General features: G+C 49.4%; 1 protein-coding gene across 5 annotated transcripts in view; it reads right to left on the bottom strand.

Annotated features, from left to right (window-relative positions):
• RPS6KA2 (ribosomal protein S6 kinase A2) overlaps window positions 1–22558 on the bottom strand; it is a 332623-nt gene that overhangs the window by 135641 nt on the left and 174424 nt on the right. Inside the window, exon 1 of one of the 5 annotated variants that reach the window (XM_026505193.4) lies at window positions 20605–20891. The exons of the other annotated variants lie outside the window; for them this stretch is intronic. Within the exon in view, the coding sequence (XP_026360978.1) occupies window positions 20605–20703 (99 nt within the window). The 5' untranslated portion in view covers window positions 20704–20891. Of the gene's footprint in view, window positions 1–20604; window positions 20892–22558 lie in introns of those variants that run through there. 5 annotated transcript variants of the gene reach the window in all.

Here is a 22558-nt window from a genome sequence, read left to right as displayed (position 1 = left end):
TAAAAACTGCCTCTTAAGGTTTAATCCAATTAGAATATCAGAAGTTATATTTATAAATCTCTACTAGATATTCCTGTTTAAGTCTTATAATATCATGCTTTCTATCTAGGCACTTAAAATTTGATATGACATTATAGCACAAAATTAAACTCACGTAAACTATGATTCTAACAGTAAAAGGGCATGTGGGGGTGGCATCTTAAATAGAAGTGCGTGCAGAAACTCTCTCACACTCCCCTTTATGCATTCAACTGGGATGTTTCAGAGGGGACAGAAAAATAAAAATAGCATACAAATTTTATTGAAAAGAACAAACCAAAAGGTTGCTTTCTGTGGTGATAAGACTTGAGACAAAAACATATGACTAATGATTGAGATATAGAGGCATTAGCCTGCCTAAGACACGGCAACCCAAATAGAAAGCTTGTTACTTTGCAGGCTGAGGTGAACTTAGCTTCAGGCACAAAGTCACCACTTGCTATCACATCTCTGGCCTCTGGGCTGATTTCCCACTGGAGGTTCAGAACCATGGTTAGCGTCTGGAAAGCGGAGTCAGCCCAAGGCCCCCATGGATGGAGCAAGGGGAAGTCCCCAAGTTAGATTCTTCTATACATCTTTGTTATAGCTACAGCCCAGGGCTGTGGTTTCAGCAATTCCTGCCCATCTGAAAATAAACTGGTAGACATCAAACTATTCAAATAGACCAAACTTCGGCCATCTGTACACTGTATTTTTCGAGACCCCTAGACCTGAGTGCTTGTAGAGAGTTAAAATCGATTCCTTTGAAATATGCTTACCTATTCACCATGGGGGAACCAAGCTAAAGAGACCCCTGGCCTTCCTTGCCGTATTACATGAGAAAAGCAAGTAGCACTGAGAATTTAGTTCTGCACAATATACCCTGAACACAGCACCCTACGGAAACCTGGATGCCTAAACAGGGTGGCAAAGGGCTTGGAAGGGACTCAAACTACGGCAGAACGCAGCTCACACAGAAGCTAAGGCTGAATAGTTGCAGATGATACCATCAAGAAAGGGAAGACAACCCACAAAATGGGGGGGGGAAACTGCAAATAATGTATCTGATAAGAGACCTGTATCTGGAATATATAAATAACCCTTTTTAAATAAAATTGTTTTTTAAAAAATCACCTAATAGGTAAAAATGGTCACATGATCTGAAGAGCCATTTCCCCAAAGAAGACATAGCCAATAAGCACATAAAATGATGGCCGATACCACCAGTCAGTAGGGAGACACAACTCAGCCACAACGAGATACCACCTCACACCCACTAGGAGCGCTGAAACCCAAATGGTGTGCAAGAACAGTGCCAGGCCCCTCCATTACTGCTGGGGGGCACGGGCATCAAATGCCACAGCCACTTTGGAAAACAGCCTGGACGTTCCTCAGAAGCTTAAGCACAGAGTTACGATCTGATCCCCCGATCCCACATCTAGGTGTAGAGATACAGGAAGCCAGAAAGTAGAAACAACCCAGACATTGATCAGCTGTGTCCTGGGTAGACAGTACCTGCTGTGTCCGTACAATGAGATGTTTAGCCACAGAGAGACACCTGCTGCCACATGGATGAACTTCAGGAGCATTACGGTAAGTGAGTGCCGCAAGTCACAAAACACCACTGATTCCACTTCCAGGAAATGCCCAAAGTAGGCCAATCTGGAGAGACAGAAAGTGACTGGTAGCTCACTAGAGCTGTTGGGAGGGTCGGCAGAGGGGAAAATGAGTGTCACAACCATCGTCCAGAGGTTCCATCTGGGGTGAGGAAAGCTCTAGATTGTGCTGATGGTTGTACACCTCTGTGAAGAGACCAAAAACCCTGGCGTTGCACATTTTATCTGGGTGAACCGTATGGGATATGGATTAGAGCTCATAACCTGTTTATAAAAACAAGAAAAAAGTCATGGCATTCAAGGGAATTTGGAACCAAGCAATCCTGAGAAGATTCAAAGAAGGGACTTGATTGGCGACTTTTATGAGAGCCCAGCTTAAACCCGGTGCACAGTACATTTCTTCTTGCGCATCTAATTTCAAATTCTGAGTCAAGTCTCAGAAAAAAATGTGGAACTTTTCACAAAGACCCCCCAGGAGGCCCTGGCTGAAGCTACAATGGGCAATCACCCCAGGATATCTGCTCACTGACAATGCCAGAGAATTTAGGATGGAAGGAGAACACAATTAGGAAATGGAGCCGCCTGCCCCCCACCCGCCCTGCATGAAGGATGCTCCCTCCCCCACTGAGAAAAACAGGCAGTCAGCAGGTTAGAAGCTGGATACCTCTATTCATTTCTACGGTGGAAGAAAGTATCCTTATATCCCTGTAAATAATCCCGTTTGGTGCTATAAAAATAAAAAATGCTCAACTCAAAATTCTCACATCTAATTTAACAATCTATTCATATGTGGAAGACTCAAATCCACATCCGAGAATTTCCAGTTACAGATTTGGGATTATTTCCATCCGTGAGGGAGACAAAATCAGGAGCTAACATTTGAGTCTCCAGGGACATCTAACATTTTGACTACTGTTTGGATCTGAAAGGCTATTAAAGCATATGTCTCTGGACACCACACAGATAGAGGCAACATTCTGAAATTGGTAAAAGGGTCTAATGGCTTTTTTCCTCTGAGTCTTATAGAACGTCCCCTCATTTATTTCTTGCTCCGTTCTTCTTCAAGAAAAAACTTCCTCAACTCTGCTAGCCTTCAATCTTGGTCCCTCATAGATGTGGAATTATTCTTTAGATGTTTATTCTGTTTCTTCTAAAGTTGATACATATTTAGACAGAAAGCTATTGTTATTCCCAAATCCAAACAACCAGGAAGATAAGGATTTTTTTTTTTTAAATAGAAAAAAATGAAACAGGTATTGGCAAGGGTATTGAGAAAAGGGAACCCTCTGGCACTGTGGTGGGACTGGTGCAGCCACTGTGGAAAACAGTATGGAGTTTCCTCAAAAACTTAAAATAGAACCACCCCATGATCCAGTCATTGCACTACTAGGTATTTACCCAAAGAATACAAAAATAGTAGTTCGAAGGGATACATGCGCCCCTGTGTTTATAGCAGCATTTTCAACAATAGCCAAACCATGGAAGCAGCCCAAGTGTCCACTGACTGATGAATGGATAAAGATGTGGTGTGTACCCACAATGGAATGTTACTCAGGCATAAAAAAGAATGAAATCTTGTCATTTGCAACAACACGGATGGGGCTAGAGAGTATGATGCTACACAAAATATGCCAGTCAAAGAAAGACAAATACCAGATGATCTCACTCAGGTGGAATTTAAGAAACAAAACAAACGAACAAAGGGGAGAAAAGAGAGAGAGGGGGACAAACCAAGAAACAGACTTCTAGCTACAGAGAATTTGTTAGCTTCGAATCACCTGTTCTCTTTTACACATTTTTATGATCATTCTTACCCTTTTTTTCTTGTTTTGATTTTTGTTCTCTACGCTCATCTCCTCACTACATCTTTTGCTATAGACTTCAACACCGGAACGGCTTCCCAGACACAGCAGCACTTCATGGTAAATATCACGTAAGTACGTATGCTGACACGGTTATGTGAGCACGCGAGGCAGTTAGTACAACGTGTGGCAGACCAATTTAATAAATGTATAAAAAGCAAGTTATTACTCCTGTCACACCCAAGCAGTGTGACAAGATCATGAACAGTAAAAGCAAATGGCTCAGTACTTTCCTGTGAATAAAATAATCCAGACAACATAGACAATGGTGATAGAGCAGGGGTGAAAATTAAGGTGAATCTCCTGAGTTTTGAGAGAGTTAGTTGACCATCACCTATAAGCACAAATCAAGGACACAATTCCTCGGAATTGAGGAAAGGACTCAGGATGGTAAATGGAGGTAAGATCCTAGGAATTAGCTGACATGTTTTCTGATGCCGAACACTGCTGAATGCATTTAGGATGAAGTTTACAGATGTCTCCAGGGCAGAAAAGGTGGTTTGCACATGCATCTTCATATATCATAGTTTTGTACACTGTTTCTACGACCATTTCCTTCCAGTAATTTATCAAAATATGGTCACTACAGTTAAAAGACAGTGCTGGTGAAATCTGGCCATAAAAGCATGTGAAAAATAACAGCAAAGAAAACAGTGTTATGATGTTCTCATAAAATGTATTCTATAAAATGAGTACATGCATATTCAGTCATTACGTATAGTTATAACCGAATAATTTTAAGAAGTGGGGAGCTAAGTATGATAAATAAAACAATTTTCCTAGAATCAGGACCCATTTTTATCTTGCTTTGAATGCTTACTTCTTTACATTATTATTTATATATTCTAGATTTTAGACTGGAGAGTACAGAGAGAGAAAAGTCAACAGGGATACAAAAGTATCCTTAGACCCAGTAAACACACTGAAAGAACAGAACAACAACTGCAGACATATAATACCTTTTGTCTGTTTCAATGAATGAAAACAATCTAACTTTAATTTTCCCCAAGGTTATCACCTCAATTAAATTGGAAAATCTGAAAAAGCATTTGTCTTATGTTTTGAAACATTAATTTAAAAATATTATTATGCTTTCCAAATACACATCTTATTAAGACATTCCTGTTCTATCAGAATTCTATCCATGTTTCTAAAATGGTTAAAGAGTATACCACATAAGTCCATTTATGCTAAAGAACCAGTAACAAAAATGCAGCAGCAGGACCGAGTGCCCCCCCAAGGAGCAGCATCCGGCTGTATTCCTCTGGGGGTCTGCTCAGCATGTTCGGCTCTGCCCCTCACCACAGTCCTTACCATGGGGACACAAAACAGGGGCCAAGGGGGGACATAAGGTGTAGTGGCAGACACCTCTTCTCTGTAGTTATAAAGGCATCAGAAGCTTTGTGGCTTGGTGGAAGGATCGGTTCTCTAGGGTCTGAAACCCAGGACTCCTGAAGGGGCTGGACGTGCTAATCTCCTGAGCTCCCTCCAGTGGGACGAGGTTGGGAAGCAGCCACATGTATGAGCTGCTACATGTGAACTGAACACCTGTATGTAGCAGACGCCTGCTCCAGGGTCTCTAGAACTGAGACACAATGTATACCTCATAAGGGAGTCCACTTCTCATTTTTCAGACCAAGCACATCGCTGGGATGGCATTTTCCTGGCCAGTGTACGGAGCAGGGAATGTGGTCTGGACATGTTATTTGGTGTCCAGTATACATCATAATGGTTGAGGGCACATGTCCTGGAGGCAACAGGACCTAGTTTGAGTCTGGATTCCCCTCTTATAGTATGATCAGCACGACCCCTGTCAAGCTCTTGGAGCTTTAGTATTCAGTTTCTCATCTGTACAAAGAATATAACTTACTTACTTTTTAGGGTTCTTACGCAAAGGTAATTAAATCATATGTTGTTCCAGAATGATTTTATTCACATAAGCAAAAACTCAAGTGAAACTGGCTTAAACCATAAAGGGAGCTGGCTAGGTCATGTAACTAAATGTCCCAGGGTACTTGGATTTCAGGCGTCGGCTGAAGCAGGGCTCCGACGTCACGTCCCCACGGCTGGCTCTGCTCGTCTCTGCGGGTTGGCTCCATTCATAGTCTGGGCTACCTCATGGTCTCATACATGTACACATATGTGTACTTACAAACACATGTATATATAAACATACATGTATAGAGACTGGATCATTTTGTTCTAATCCCCAGACTGTCACAGAGAACATTTCATACTCTCCTCTGCTATGAAAGAACACTCGGGTTCATCGATTTTCAAATGGCTCCATTTCCTTCACTGCAGGAATGAGAAAATGCACGAAGGGCTTGTGGATTAGAAGAGTAATAGTCGTGTTAATCCTGGTTTTGCCTCTCCTTTTCTCCCCCCAGATGGAGGAGCTCTGGGAGTGCCGTATCTGCCGCTATGTCAGTGACAGGCATGTGTCTGGAGACTCGAAAGGCACTCAGATGGTAACTACAGATCCCCACGTGTTTACAAACGCCAAGAAGGGCTGGCAGTGATGACATGACCCTGCAGGGGGTGACATCCACAGAGCACGTCGCTTATGAAGACTTGGGAAGTACGACAAGATCTTGTAAGTTGCCATTCTGGAGTCTTTCATCACTGATATTGTACAAACTCTAATCCCTCCCTGGGCTCCTCACAACTATTTTCCACCGTTGTGTAGATGACAACACCATCTTATATTTCCATAAAGCTTTAAATAGCGTCGAAGGCTCCTCTGGCCCCAGCAGTCAGGGATGCCCCTGCTGGATGTGAGGGAAGGCTGTGGCGCGGAGCTCCCTGGGAGCCCACGAGCGGCTCTGGTCACCTAAACACAGGAACACCCTCTGCGTTCTCTAACCTCGGACGCAATACCGCCAGTTCACTGACACGTGACCTTCTCTCCAAAGTCCCTCTCTGAGGCACCTGGGTGGCTTAGTCCTTAAGTGTCTGCCTTCGGCTCAGGTCATGATCCTGGGGACCTGGGATCCAGCCCTGCTTTGGGCTCCCTGCTCAGTGGGGTGTCTGCTTCTCCCTCCCCCTCTCCCCCTGCTTGTGTTCCCTCTCTCGCTGCCTCTCTGTCAAATAAACAAATAAGATCTAAAAAACAAAACAAAACAAAGTCCCTCTCCAAGTCCTGTTTTGGTTGTTGTTGATTTTTTTCCCTCCAATTTTTCCTTGGTGTTGCCACCCCTGGATGCCAGAGCTCTGCCCACCAGTCTTGGGGTAAGCTTAGGGCAGCAGGAGGGAACTAGGCTGTCCCCACTTACAAGAGTCTGGGGGAGGCTCCTGCGTCCTACTGGGGAAGCTCCACGGCTCAGCGTGGCCCCACCCTGCGTCTGCCGGGTGTGACGTAAGCAACCAGAGAGCGGCACCAGGATTCCCGGCCCCTCCACCATCTGCTGAGAGACGTCTGCCCTCCCTGCAGTGAGGGGGGTACATGTGAGCAAGATTTCAGGCCATGGAAAAGCAGAAGACAGCTGTAGACATGCGGAGTTCACTCCAGGCTCACGTCCCGTCCCTCTGTTCGGTGCCTCAGTTATGAACCAGGGTGAGAGGCCCGGACATGAGGAGCTCTGTGCCCCTGCTCCGTGCCACCTTCCTTCCATCTCAGGACTGTGAGCAGTCCTGTGTCTCTAATGTAGGTTAGAGACGCCTCTGTGGAGCCCACGGGGAACTCTCCATCCATCCATTCCCACCTGCCGTGCTGCGTTCGTGCTCACGGAGGGGGGGCAGCAGAACTTCACAGTCTGGGTGTCAATTTCTTCCCACATTTTGATGTTCCTTCCTAAGTGGCCAGTACCAAATCCTCTCCATGTCAGTCTCTGGTCCTCCTTTCAGGCATCCTTCTCCGTTTGTCTGCCCACCTGCCCCTGATCCCCCTCCACGTCTGCTGACTTCACTCTCTCCATCTTTCCCTCCATCTTCCCTTCTCCTTGTTCCCCATCCTCTCTCATCCATGCCCATCCCTTGACTATTTCTTTTTAAAAATAAGTAGCCAGGGGCGCCTGGGTGGCACAGCGGTTAAGCGTCTGCCTTCAGCTCAGGGCGTGATCCCGGCGTTCTGGGATCGAGCCCCACATCAGGCTCTTCCGATATGAGCCTGCTTCTTCCTCTCCCACTCCCCCTGCTTGTGTTCCTTCTCTCGCTGGCTGTCTCTCTCTCTGTTGAATAAATAAATAAAATCTTTAAAAAAAAAAAATAAGTAGCTGTTCGGTGTTAACAGACCACACAAAGAAGGGGCACCCAGGTGGCGCAGTCAGTCAAGTGTCCAACTCTTGATTTTGGCTCAGGTCATGATCTCAGGGTCGAGATTGAGCCCGCGTCGGGCTCCATGCTTGGTGGGAGTTCTGCTTGAGAGCCTCTCTCCTCTGCCCTTCCCCTGCCTGTGCGTATGCTCTCTCTCTCTCAAATAAATAAATAAGATCTTTAAAAAAAAAAAGAAAAAGAAAGCACAGAGAAGGCTTAGCCTGAGAAAAAGGAGATATCCCTTCGTACCAAATTTTTAGGACCTTTTCTTATATTTCAAGTCCTTAGTGAAAAGCATGTGTGCAGACTTCCAAAGTTGGAGGAGAAGTCTGATGTAGGAATTAGGAAAAATTCCCATCCCGACACATGACTGCCTCTGCTGGACCCCTTCACTGGAAGTGCATTTGCAGTCCTTCACTAGTGCCTCTGACGTGGTGTTCGACGAGCCCGCGGATGGCAGGGCCGCGCTGGCGGAAGGTAAGGCTCAGCACTGCAAACCCACTGCAGCGTGAGCCTTCGAAAGCAATTCTGTCTACTTGCCAGCACCTCCCTGTCTGGAGGCACCTTGACCTGTGACCGACAAAGGAGAGCTCGAGGTGGCTCCCCAGGCCGCACCCTGTGATCTTCCCACTCACGCCACATCCCCGGGGTAGCTCTCGCCCATGGCCTGGATGTTGTCCGTGGCTCCACTCTCACTTAGGCTGGGGTCCGGTCTGGGGGGAGCCGTGAGCCCTGCCAACCCTCATCAAACACAGCTTTCTGGCTCCTCCTGCCATCCTAGGGTCCGCTTCCCATACCCCATTTGGGAGGGGTTTTCTAAGGCAGAGATGTCCCTGTGACTCCCTGGAAGGACCCCTTTAGGCTGAGATCCAACCCCTCCAGGCCGCAAGGCCGCTCTTGGCTCTGGTCCTCCCACTCTGCGGCTGCCCCCACCCCCACACACCCCTGCACCTGCTTCTCCCTGAGGAACACTCAGAGACACCAGGAGCCGCACCCCTGCTCTGTCCCCCCTGCTAAAATGACCCCGAGATGTTTCCCAGGCCACACTATCAGAGCTTGCTCTCTCTGTCCCCCTGGTTTCCTGCTCACTCCGCGAGGCTTCTCTCCCCCCACTGTCATCACTGGTACATTTTTCAGTGTCGATCTGGCCTTTTGTCTCCCCAGGAGAACGCCAGCTCCATGAGCACAGGCTTCACCCCTCGAGAGAGTGCTCCACAGATCTCTGCTGCGTGTGTGGTGAGCTTCCCGGGAGTCCCACAAGCCTCTGAGAAAGCCACGGCCACAGCTAGTGGTGGGTCCTCGGCCTCCAGCCTCACACCAGGGCGGACCCTCAGACACGCCGCGCTGACCCGCACAGGCCCCAAGACACGTCCAGGGGCTCAGGCTCTGAGCCGAGGTCTTGCATCATTTCCTGACATGTTGTCCCCCGGGAGGCCAAAGGACAGCCCCTCGCCTTGCGGTGCCTCTTCCACAACGGGGGGTCCAACTCAAAACCAGGTGACTCCCCGTGCCAGTCCCGTCTGCTGCTGTGCCAAATCACAGACTCAGCGGCCAGCAAAACCACAGACTTCTCTCTGACAGTTCCGGAGCGCAGAAGTCCAAGATCAGCGTCCCTGCTGCAGACAGGCCTGGGTCCTCCTGCAGGCTCTGGGACAACCGAGTCCTCGTTCTCCAGCTTATGGTGGCTCTTCCTCTGTCATCATGGCCCCTGCTCCCTCCTCTCAGTCTCCCCCTACCTCCCTCTCATCAGGACAGGTGATGACTTTGGGGCCCCCCTGGGTCATCCAGGACTGTCCCTCTCAGGACCCTTCACTGAATCCAATCAGCAAAGTGCCTTTTCTCAAATACTGTCACATTCACAGGGTCTCGGGGTTAGGACATGGATGGGTCCCTTCTGGGGCCATTATTCAGCCTTCCATCTGGCCAGGGATGCTGTGCCCCCCCCTGCCAGCACGCCGGCCCAGTGTGTCACACGTGGACCCTGGGGCTGGGCCCTCCAGTGCTCCCCGGCTGATGGGGGACTCCTGCCACTGCGTCCCAGCAGGACACGGGGCCATGCTCAGCACCTGCTGTTGTCAGCATTTCGGTGCTCATAACTAAAGGGTTCATCACCGCCGAGTGTCCCAACTGGAAAACTAGCGGTGGAGTCCCCTGGGTGTCGAGCCAGCAGGGCCCTTCTCCAGCAAGCTGCAAAGAACACCGTGTTTCCATGCTCACAGGTGCCTCTCAGGGTACGGCTCACTGGTCACGCACCACATATTGGGGTTCGCAGAGGGAAGGGAAAATGAGGGAGGGTTTGGGGATGGAGGGAGGGGTAAGAAAAGCGTTTTAAGACTTCTGAAGCTATCAGATAGGATGGCTTTTTTCTTTTTAACTAAGGCAAGTCCTGGATTCAGACACCGATGAGACTCCAGGTCACATCGGAATGAACGGCTGCCCATCCGGGATGTTAGAGAAGCCGCGACCTTCCTGCCTAAACCATGAAGGAAGGACATCAATCGTGCTTGGCCAGCAAGTGCTGAGCCAGAGCAGCGAGGGGAAGAAGCACGGACTGCAGAGGGTGCCTAGAGGCTGTGGAGTCCCACACAGAGGCGAGGTCCTGGAGGTCCCGGAGGTCACGGGCACAGAGGGAGCCCTCGGCAGAAGCTGGCTGCTTCTGCTCCGTTCACGAGCCGGGAAAGCCGTCTTGGGCAGCGAAGCTTTAAAGCGACATTATCTGTCACAGAAAACCAGCATTAGGAGTTGGAGAGCTTTTACATCTGATGAGAAACTGCCTTCAGAGACGTCACAAAAGCCGTCATCCTGCAATTAACCCATTCTTCCGTAAGCACAAGCTTTGGAAGTAAAAATCCCTATCGGCTTTTATTGTTTCTCAGTTTTCAAAAATTGCTGGTGTTCATATGTGTCGAAATTCCTGACATCTTAAAATGTTGATAGTTTCTTCACCTTTTAAGATATTTTACAGCTTTAAGAAATTTTAAATGATCAAAACGATTTGCTTTTTCCCACGGTCTTTATCACGGGACGACACTATCAGCAGCTACACTGTGAGTGTAGACTGGACGCCACTTGTACAGAAATGTTTCGAACGCAAACAGCAGCCTTACCGTTGTGAGCTGCCCAGCGCTGGACCATGCGAAGCTGACGTGCAGGTGTATAAGGATTTCTTATTTGTTGCACGGACACGGTGATGTTACTTCCTCCACCATTAGTACTAGGTCATGACCATTTCTTCCTACACTTTAACTCCCTAAACGCAAGCCCTACAGATAATTTCTAGGCACGTGGTGAATATTCAGCTAATACCTGAGGCCTCCAAGGACCTCACACATAACAGAAGACGCTCAGTGCACGGACAGCGCCCGTGTAGGACACAGCTGGACAAGAGTCCTGAGGGCCGCTCGTGCTGTCCATGGACGCAGAGCCACTGGAGTAGAGCCCGATGGGCTTCTGATCAGCTGCAGGCCGGTTCGAAAGGGTTTTATTCACACACGGCCACAAAGCAATGAGCTACCATGGAGGAGTCACGTCCACACCAATGATAGCATCAGGGAGGACGGGGGTGCGCCTCCCCAACAGCTGGGCCTGACCCAGCAGGAGGACATGTGATTTGAGGAATTTTACAAAAACCCGGAACACCACAGAAATGGGTGACCGAGCCCACACCCCAAGGAAGACCTTCTCCCGTTGCTTCTCTATTTAACACCGTCCTCCCGTCTAGATGTGGTTTTGAACACAAAGCACCCTCTACGCGAGGACTCAGGGCAGCCTGCTCTCCTCCATCCTGGGTCACAGAGTAGTGATTACCTCCCTGCACCAATTCCCAGAGTTTCTCTGTCCAAAACCAATGCTCCAGAGCCAGTCCTCCGGGGAAGGAGGCGGCCCTGTCCTCACGCCTCCACGGAGGAGCTCTGAGCAAAGGGGGTGGCTGGGTGTGGAGGAAGGGCTGAGTGCATGGGCCTGGGCTGGGGGACAGCCACTCAGAGGGGACAACACAGGGGGTTGAGGGAGGGTCCATGGGTGGGTGGGACTGAGTGCAGCACTAGAAATGACGGCAGAAGGCCACACTCAGTGCTCGCTCTGTGGGTGGGATGTGGAGACCGTAGCAGAAAGCCTGATCCGGCCGTGCCCATCACCGCTAGTGGGCAGGAGCCCCGTCAGGGTTGGGATGACGTCTCCAGTCCGTACCCCTTCTCCCTCCCTAATGCACATGCAAAATGACTACGGTCCATTCTGAAGAGTCACTCTTACGTTCTTATGCCAACGCTTGGAGTCCCATTGTCCTGAGCCTCAAAACACAGGCTGTCAAAGAAAACAGTGACACGTAGTGATAAAGATTTTCTGACAGTCTAAATCCTTCCAGCCGTCGCAGCCCACCACGTGCACGTACGCGAGCCCTGTGCACATCAGCTTCCGCGTGGCCTATCAGGTCGGACACTGTTATCCACTTCGCTGCTGGAGTGGATCCTACAAAGTCTTGACTAAGTCACACATCAGAATGCATGTGAGATCTAGAGACATAAGACCCAGAAATACAGAAGTCATGCCCGGCCTCCTGCTGTTTCTTGGGGTTCTCTGGGGTGCAGGCAGTTAGCTCCAACTGCCAGTGTATTATTTCAGCAGCACGCCTGCCCTGTTCCCTCAGGTCATTACAACCGCAGCCAATGGCGAGGAGCCGAAGGGCTTCTAAAAATAAGGGCTCCTTTCTGCTTCATTTGTCTGGTTTTCTTTCCTTTGCTTTATCTTCAAAGTCAACCAAAGAGAGTCACTTTAGCAAGTCCTGGGACAAGAATGTCTCCCAGGGCACCTCCGTGCATTCGCCCTGCAGAGTGCGGCCGTGACGCACCTCGGCGGTTCCCCGGCGGGCAGCCGAGCGAATGGGGGGTCCCACAAGCCCCAGTGGGGCCTGCACAGCTCCACGGGGCTTCCGCCGCTGCCTTCTGGCCTCACGGACACCTTCCCACACACGACGTGCCACCGCGTCTTTGGGCCTCCTCTTGCACTTTACTCGCGTTCCTGAGTGATGTGCTTTCTTTTACACCTTTAGAAAGGAGCTGTCCACGCTATACTTCGGATGTGAAAATACATTTGGAAATTAATATTAATACTAACTTTAGTTCTAGAAAGTCTGCAATTATCTTGGTCCGTAAGTGTGAACATGGGGACCCGAATGAGCAATTTTCTTAAGTAATCATTAGAGCATTTCTACCCAAAATAATCCAAAATAGAGTCTTTCAAAGTAGAATCCCTCCATTCCTTCCCCTTATAAATTCAACTGCACATTTTAATGAGTACAAGCTGCAAGCCCGTGGGGCTTGGGCTGGACGGTGTGGCGGGATCATCTCAGCGCAGAGTGTTCCAGCTCACGGGAGCTGCAGAGATGCAGCAAAGCAGGTCCCGAGGTGTGTTCTGGCTAATGTCCCTCTGAAAATCCCAGGCCTGCAAATACGGCACATGAATCATTCCAGGGGCGTGAAGCCTGCCAGTCTCATTCACAGCCCTCTTTCCTCTGGCAACAGAAGAAAACACAATGGCCAACAGTCTAAGTACTCAGTCGCGGATTCAGTTTTTTGACTCTTGTTAATTACATATGGGAGCACAGAGCAGTCAAAAGACAGGACAGTTCTTCTCTATAAGAAGCCGGAGAGTATCTAGGAACGCCTCACCCCTCTTCCAACATTCCCAGTCCCGGCCATGCTGTTAGTCCCCGAGCTCAAGGGCTGACCCCAGAACAGCGTGGACTCCCTCCTCTGTTTCACGAGAGCTGCTGTTTCATGACTTACATTCAAAACGACAGCACTGTAGATTAAACCACCACTCTTGGTAACCTTAACAGAGCCACAACTTCGGAAAAGCTGCTTTGCGGTGATAATACTAACCTGAAGCAGATGTGTCCTCAGAAGGGCAAGAGAGGCTGACAAAAGAGGAGAGAAACTCCACGTTTCCATAATGTAGTGCAAAACTCGTTACAGACAGGGTCCAACCAAAGCCAGCTTTGTGTAACACCCCAGAAAGCAAGTGCAGATGCCCCGCCCCCCCGCCGAGGCCCATTTCACTTTCCAAGCATTTTGTGACGCGAGATGGTATTAGTAGTATACGGCTGTCCCCCTATAGCTGAGCAGGTAGGAACCCAAACGGGTGCCGTGCCTGGCGAGGCTCAGGGCAGAGACGAGGGCGTGCCAGGTGGCCCGGAGAAGGGGCAGCCAGCAAGGTTGGGGCACATCCAGAGGCAGGGAGGTAGCACTATGCAGGGTGTGGCGGGACAGGAACACGGCCTGGGGTCCCAAGCACCAGAGCTCGTGGAGGAGTGGCCAGTGGCACTGTGTATTTTCTGGGTGGAACCAAGTAGGGTTCTCTGACCAGTGGTGGCCCTGGGACATGCCTTCATGGATCTCAAGATACATATGCAAATTACCATAACAATAAATACTGGCCAAGGAAGATTATTCTGACCCCTGCTAAAACAGCAGGAAGACTCCATTCACCCAAGCACTGCAATGGGGTCTTGTTAGTAGGGGAGAGAGTTGGAGCTGGACCCAGATACAGGAAGGAAGAGTGGGGATTTGTGGGCAAGGAGCAGAGCTGGAGGGTTGGTGAGGGCAAGGTGAGTCTTTCTAAACTGACCTCGTAGGATTCTCCCTGCAGGCAGGGGGTGACCAGACATCACCTGAGGAGTGGTGGGGATTACGAATTCGGGCAGATATCAGGGCGGGGGGGCAGGGGTAGTTCTCTCTAAATTGGCTCAGCGGGATTCTTACTAACACTGGGCACTGCAAGGACGACGCAGGAGCCCAAGGTCAGAGCCTCATTGCAAAGGGGACCCAGAGGAGCCTGACTACAGTTTGATGGAGAAGAGTCTCTGTCACAGCACATCTCGGGTGGTTTCAAACGCAGGCTCTTGCCCACTTCATGAGAAATCACAGGTTTGTGGTCACTGCGCACACATTCGCCATCCAGAGCGCGGAGTGCAGGTGCCTCGTGGCTAACTACCGCACCACTACGCCTCCTTGCTAGCTCGGAGCAGGAAAGGCTTCTGACACAGCTGCAAACCAGACATGATGAACCATATTTTATACTGAATATATTTGTGCCTCATCCATTTGCTTGATTAAATCAAACTGTAGCTTAACAGACTATTTGTTGATAATTCCTACTTGAGTTTAATTTAATAGCTTTTGCCAGTGAAAATATATCGGCAAACATATAATGCTGGAGGAAAAATACAACACAACACAACCCAGCGTCATCAGAAATACAAGCAGAGCATTCCAGAGGACGTCTCTACTTCCAGCCCGTCTGTACTTACTTGACAAGCACAGAACCTTCGGGCCCAAGAGGAAGGTTATTTCTGGCTAAAGTACTGGTTACCAACTCCATATAAAACAGACCTAGCCTCAGTTTCCCCATATTTCAGAGGAGCCCTTTCCACTGGAGCAGCCGAATGTACTAAATACCCCACCCCACACTGGTTAACATGTCCTGCCTCTCAAGCCCCAACGTCTCTCTCTCCACCTCCCTCCCTGCCCCAGAGAGTTCAGACTTCTTCCACCCACTGACTAACTGGCCACAACTAAGAACCGTCCACCCAGCATGCAAGCAGCAGGGTGAAACCCGGGGTGATAAGTCAGAGGATTTCCATTTCTTTCCTGTGCTTCTGAAAGCATGAAAAACATACTGGAACAGTCTCTGCCAGATTGGGGTGTGTGGTGGAAGATAGTTGGCACGGAGGCTTAGGGAAAGAAGGCAGAAAGGAGGTGAAAAAGACAAATGGGGGAAATCTCAATATTTTTGGTTGTCTTTTCACATATTTTTGAAAAAGCAACAATATTTTGGGGAGTTTTCTTCGATGTAAGGAGAGCAAGTATGTCATGAAATTGCTGAGATAAGGCCTATCCCAAGAAGTGACCAAAAAGAAATTAATTTTAGTGTGTTTAAAATAGAAGAAACATATATAAGCAAAACAGTAAGCAAATTAAATACTTATTAATATGGACTCTTTCTTGTGATCTTCTCTGATTTTTGTTGTTGTTCTTGTTGTCTGAAAGCCCAATAAAAATCAGACTTCCCACAGAATTTTTGGGTGCATTTACTGAAAGTACCTGAAAATTATATTAATTAGAAATGGTTTTCCGGGAAACCACCCAAGATCTAGAAGAAGAGCTTACCTATCAAGCACCAAGAATAAGCCTTAATGTTTAACTTTCCAGGAAGCTTTCCTTTTCTCCACGACCAGAGCCAACATCACTCCCAGGATTTGCTAAGAGCCCCTTAGCACTTACTTTACTAGGACATCCTGCTTCCCTTTAAAAGGGGTAAGCAATTAAAATATATTCAAACGCACACGCAGACAACACTTGGTGACCTGCGACTGTGGGAAATAGAAATTAATTAACAATCAATATAATCAGACTGTTTAAGTCACGGATGCTAGAAATTTCACATGCTAGGTTCCATTCCCGGGTCTGCCTCTCTCACTAGACGTTAAGCCCACTGAGGGCAGAGATCATACAAAGATCACATCCTATGTACCAACTGTTTAGCACGATGTACATGGTACAGGCTACAAATTCTTCGTGTAAACAGCTGAGCAGTACATAAATAAATGAAATTCTTCCACTCAACAGCTTACCACTGCCCATGTCCCAGCTAAAGGACTTGCATTTTGTCCTTCTCACTCACCCTCAAATGTCTTTGAGTAAAAATGTCAAAAATGACAGGTAATTAAAGAGAAACAACTCCCCAGCTCTGGTGACTACACATAAAATAGCCGTTCCTGGACTGAACTGTCTTTGAGCACTGATACCTTTAACAAACTGGTAGATAAATTGTACTGAGTAAATAAGATCCCTTTTCATTAATTTAAAAAGTATATCCCTGTCCAAGCCCTTCCTAGCCAAACCCTCTCAACCTTCCACAGCCCCATGCCAGGCTTGGAGCTTGAACGTCAGACCTCTGAGGTCTCTCCTGGGGAACTGAAGGCTGAGCCAGAGAGGGTGCTTTCCTGAAGCTCCCGACCTTGGGATGCTGATGCTGGGGCATTTCCTGACTCTAGAAGCCACCTTAGCTTCTGATGCTATGGCTCTGGGGCCTGAATTGGTAATGCATTCACGGACCGGTGCAGCTGACTCACAGGGTGATACGTAAGATAAGGAAGAGGAATACCGCCATCCAGCCAGACGACGGAAACTCCATCTTAGCCAATGGGTCTGATCCTAGTGAACGATGGTATGGAAGGAAGCCTGGGAGAAGTGATCTCTGGCCTTTTCTTCCCCTAAGTATGGAGGAAGGTCGTCTAAACTATTAATTACCAGGCTGAGGGTTTACTGGGATAGCACAAGCCATGGGTTTTGCAGGCCACGGGGCAATCCCAGGTTCACATGGCACCAGGAGACAATGAGCACTGTGAAAACCATCCCTCGCCCAGAAAATATTCATCAGTATCCGTGGCTAACGAGCAGTGCCACCACCCAGACTCCCCGTGAAGTATATAGGTACGATAGCTCACACTCGTCACTTTAACCCTACGAGGCAGGAGGTCCCAGCCCATCTCACAGTGGAGGGAAATGGGGCTCACGCGTTCAGGAGCAGTCTCCTGCTGTGAAAGATCACACGAGAACCCAATGCAGGCGGACAGGATACAAAGCCCAGATTTACCCGGAACTTTCTGACTTCAAACAAGGTTCTCTAGAATAATTCTAGGTTATGGAGCACCTTCCAAAATACCCCTCAGAGTAATTTCTTTTTAATAATTACAATAGCTTTCCTTCAAGCCTCATCTAATACACGGGAAACTCCAGCAACCCCACAAACCAGAAGGGCTAAAATTAATAATAGACGGCACATACTCTTACAGCAAGAACTTCCTTTAAAACAGTCTAGGCGCATAAGTGAGTCCTTTGGCTTCCCTGGCTCCGTTTCCTCATCTACAAAATGGACTGCTGAATCAGGAGCTGGTTATACCCTCCAGGGAGGCGTGGAGGCTCTCAGGCAGTGAGGTCAACACCTTGAAATCAGGTGAAGGTCAGCCAGGGAAAGCTGATATCTTTCTAGGGCTCATACAAAGAAGTCTAGGAAAGATACCCAATTTCCTTTTAGAAACTCCAAAAATCACTCTTGCCAGAGTCAACGATTTGGCCATCTCAGTTGGTGCAACGCCGAGACACTATAAAAATATTTAAGCTGTCATTCATAAACTGTTTCCAAATCTGATTAAGTAATTTGGCTTCTCTGTTGGTTAGAGTTTACCAAATGTTGGATTCTAGATTAAAGTTAAATTTAAAAGCAAGTATGAAAATATTAAGACTGAGTCTCTCCCTGAAGGCCATTTTAATAAAGATAACAGTGTTTTCAACTTACAGTAACTACTGTCACTTTCCTATTTATGGCACTAGAGTCTGAATTCAAAAAACAAAAATTTTCAGTCTCCGTGTATATTTTACAAAATAAATTTCACAGAAACAATGAAAAAATGTTCATTTTTACAAAATGAGTAATCTTTTTCATCAGTCCAAACAGAAAATATACATCCATGCTAAGTGCTTTATATGTCCTATTACTCAACCTCGAACTATGGACAGCCCCCCCTTCCCCACTCCACAATTTTACATTTTTCTGATGAATGTTTCTTGGCCTACAATCTGCTGTGGATAAGCAAGTGGGTAAACAGGCTTCTCTGGAAAAAGATGGAAAGAGAGCTGGGCAGGAATATGGAACTTGCTGGACGGAAGCACAGGGTCGGCGGCTTATCAGATCCCCCACTAGGTGGAGGCATCATGAGGCCAGGACTTCTAGGACTTGTAGCTTCGGATCTACAATGCTGAGAAAAGGGCTGAACACATAGCAGGTTTTTAAAAAGCAACTGCAGGATGAATTAGTTGGTAAGTTTCCACCAAAATCCTCAATTTGGGGGGAAGTCCCCCTGTCAACAGAATGATAGGAAAACACGCCTACCTGAGTTTTCACAAGAGACAGGTGAATGCATTTGCAGAGAACTGAGACTTGCGTCCCAGCTGACCACCTTTCTCAGTACTTCTATCCGGCACCCAGCATCCAGCATCCAGGTTATACGGAGTGCTCATGGATTACGTGCTGATAGATCACATTCCTCTCTAGTCAGCTGACCTTCTGCCCATCTGATCGTGTATTTATGGTTTAGAAATTTTATTTTCACATTGAAGAAACCTCATTTCTATCTCCCTCTTGGTTTCTCATTATGTTATTTTTTTGAGGCACTTCCCAGACCTGGTTCTCCCTGCTGAACCCGAACACTGGAGGTGAGTACATCAAGTTGATGGAATTCCTGACCCTCTACCAGATACCCCAGCCCGGTATCTATTGCTGGTCTTCCTGCCCAGCACTGGGAGTTTGCCCACCCCTGTGCCTCCCCTTGGCAAGGACAATAAATGAAGGGAGACAAGGAGCTGTATAATAAACTTGGCGTTTTGATGAATAAAAAGTTATTGGGCATAAAGGTAAATACTGTTCTGACTTTCTGTTCTTATCAACTTTAGCTTTTTAAAAAATCCCTGAGATCCAGGAAAATGATTTATCTCACTGAATTCGTGTTTAATTTCTGTCAGTGTAGGTTTGAGGCAAGCCCTCCTCCATTATTTGATTAACAGTTGTGTTTGTTTGAAAAATACGTTCTACCCTCAGAAACCAGCCACAAAAGTCCTATCCAGTCCAACTCTGACTTAGTGATACCATAACAGAAACTTTTTATACAAGTAATTCCCTGTTGCATTCATGGCTATTCCTGAGCTTTGCTTAAATATCTGGTAATTGTAACAGCCCATGCCTGTATCGAATATCATGGCAGCCGGGACAAAGAAAACCAAGATGAAAAATGTGACATTGTTCCAATTGATTTGACTTCCTTAGAAACAAGTCAAAACCCAGGGAGGTGCCAGCCTTGTGGCAAAGGCCAGGGCAACGTCAAAGGGCAACACTAGCTGTGTGGCCAGCCCCTCCCCCAACATCACAATGTCTCTCTCTCTCTCTCTCTCTTTTTACTTAAACACGTTCCACCATTTGGTCATCTATAGATTCAACAATGTAATTTGGACACCGGGATGAAGAGAACAAGATCTGACTGCTGAAATAAACACATCAGAGAACTGTCCACAGCGATTTTGGAAACCCAAAGATGACAAGATGAGGGACAGAAAAAAAGATTATAATTTTCAGGGTCCTCTGGGTTTCAGGGCGAATCTCTATCAAACCCGGGGCTGCAGGGATATTGCGCCAGGCACTTCGCTACTGAGCACCGTTTGAGACTGGCCCGACCAGACTGAGCTGTTACCTTTTAACGTATGTATGTATATATACGGTCAATGCTACACTGATTTCAAATACACCAACATCTGCACCATACGGTAGCACTTGTGTGGCTGCGGGCCACAGAAATATAAACCCACCCCTCTACCCCCACGACCCTCAGCCGAGGGGAGAGCCGCGGAGGTTCTCTTCTTGGGACTTCGAAGATGCCACACCGAGCCGCGGTCCAGCCGCACGGACCGAAACGCCCTCCCTACCCCAGCACCTATGTGGGCACGGTGACCGCTCCGCATCCTGCGCAGACTCCGGAACAAAATTAGTTAGAAATTCCACAGGGGCAGAGTTTAATCCCCGAGGAGAACCCGAGGACCGGTCCAGTTATTGCTAAGTCCCAACAATAGCGTTCGGTTTTAGAAAAACCGGACCGGCTCTCAAATAACTTTAACTCCCTGACATGGGTCTGTGGGTATCGTGCATGTGACAATAGAAAGGGCTCGGGATGGCTCTGCGACCCGCAGCATCCTCCAGGGCGCGGCGGGGACCTGGGTACCTGCGCGCACAGAGGCGATGGCATTTACCTCGAGTCGACTTAGACTGGAGCTCTTGGAGCGCGACTTCTTGCGCAGGTACACGGAGAAGAACCTGCGTACGGTGAACTTCTTCATGCTCAGGTCCATCGCCCCGCGCTTAGCCGGGAGGAGCCGCAGGCCCGGAGGACGCGCATTCCCGGCGCATCCCAGGCGCGCGGGGTCAGGTCCGCGGGCGGGTACGCGCCGCGGGGGAGCCCGGCGCGGCGGCCATCGGCGCGGGGCGCGGGCTGCGGGCACAAAGGGCAGGCCGAGCCGGCCACCGCGGCCGGGGCTCCAGCGCTCCCTCCTCCCGCCCTCCTCCTCCTCCTCCCCCTCCTCCTCCTGCAGCCAGCGAGGACCAGCCCTAGCCTGCCCCGCCCCGCCCCGCCCTCAGCCACTACTGCCAATCAGCGCCCGCCGCCCCAGATGCTCCCTCCTCCTCCTCTTTTCCCCCTCCTCCTCCTCCTCCTCCTCTCGCGGCTGCCACTGCTGCCGCCGCTCGGCGAGGACCAGCCTCCGCCAGCTCCGCCCCGCCCTCAGCCACTACAGCCAATCAGTGGCGGCCGCCCCAGATGCTCCCTCCTCCTCCTCCTCCTCCTCCTCCTCGTCCTCCTCCTCCTCCTTCTCTTCGCCCTCCTCCTTCTTCGGCCGCTGCTGCAGCCGCTACGGCCGCCGCCGCCCAGCGAGGACCAGCCCCAGGCAGCCCCACCCACCCCTCCCACAGTCACTACCGCCAATCAGATGCTCCCTCCCCCCCCCCCCACTGCTGCGGCCGCCGCCGCCCCGGCGAGGACCAGCCCCGCCCCGCCCCGCCCGCCGCCACTGCCGCCAATCAGCAAGTCCAAACCCAGGCGCTCCCTCCTCCTCCTCCATCTCCTCCTCCCCCTCCCCCCCGCCAGAGGACCAACGCCGAGCAACCCCGCCCCTGCCCCGGCCCCCTGACACTACCACCAATCAGGGCCACCGTCCCAGCGCCCCAGGCGCTCCTTCTCCTCCCCCTTCTCCTGGTGCTCCCTCCCTCCGAGGACTCCCTGCGCGCTAACCCGCCCCCGGCCCACACCCCCACCCGGCGCCCGGGGCGGCGCAAGGCTGCCGAGCCCCACCGAGGACCGCTGCGCTGCGCCCGGCGGGCGGTGCTGGGGCCCCAGCGGCTCCGGCGCCGGACCTCCGTTCTGCTCCGCTGCCCTGCAGGCTCTTTTCTAGCTTGGGGGTGTCGTGATGGTTTCTTTCCTTAAAACAGCCACATACACACGTTGGCGTAATGCTCTTCTGTGCCGAACAAAACTTTTGTTAATTAGCGAACATTTCTGGAAAATGACACAAAATCCGAGGGGCTCCGTGAGCCTTCGCAGTGCGCGTTGCACCTCTCCTCGCCCCCGCGCCGCGGCCCCGTAGCCCGGGGCGTCCGGACCTGCGGTTCCATCCGTCACTCCCCCGGGATGAACGGATCCCCACGCGGTCTGAGGAAACCTCCCTTGGCAGTGCTTGGAGAACAAAGACACATCCGTTCTCCATGACCTCCGACTCCATATATAGAAAATTATCCAAACGGATGACTTACTAGGCCCAGCACAGTGTCCTGAGGCAGGGCTCTTGGAGGCCGGCTGCTGGCTGGAGGGCTGGAGGGGATCTGCCTTAAAGGGGAACATACTTTTTTCTTTTTTTTTCTAGAAATGCTCACCAGAGGGCTATAGACAGTTCCAGATCTTTGAGCTCCGTGCAGCCTTTTCTGTTTTACTCTTGTGCAACATGCACGTGTTGAGTCAATGTTTAAGATAAGGTCAAACAATGTCAGCACACTACCACCACCCCCTGAAAAGTTCAGAAACATTCATGCATATGGTATTGCGTGACAGACACTGCTCTTTTGCCAGGTAGATTGTGAAAAATCCCAAGTGTCCTGTCATCCCCTTGGCTAAGTCGAAGGTTACATTACTACCTGTAAAGGGCTATCTTTGCTAAA

Source organism: Ursus arctos, unplaced genomic scaffold (genome assembly GCF_023065955.2).
Source record: "Ursus arctos isolate Adak ecotype North America unplaced genomic scaffold, UrsArc2.0 scaffold_13, whole genome shotgun sequence".
NCBI classification, from domain to species: domain Eukaryota; kingdom Metazoa; phylum Chordata; class Mammalia; order Carnivora; family Ursidae; genus Ursus; species Ursus arctos.
Note: the sequence above shows the minus strand (reverse complement) of the source record. Positions and strands in the feature narration are given on the sequence as shown.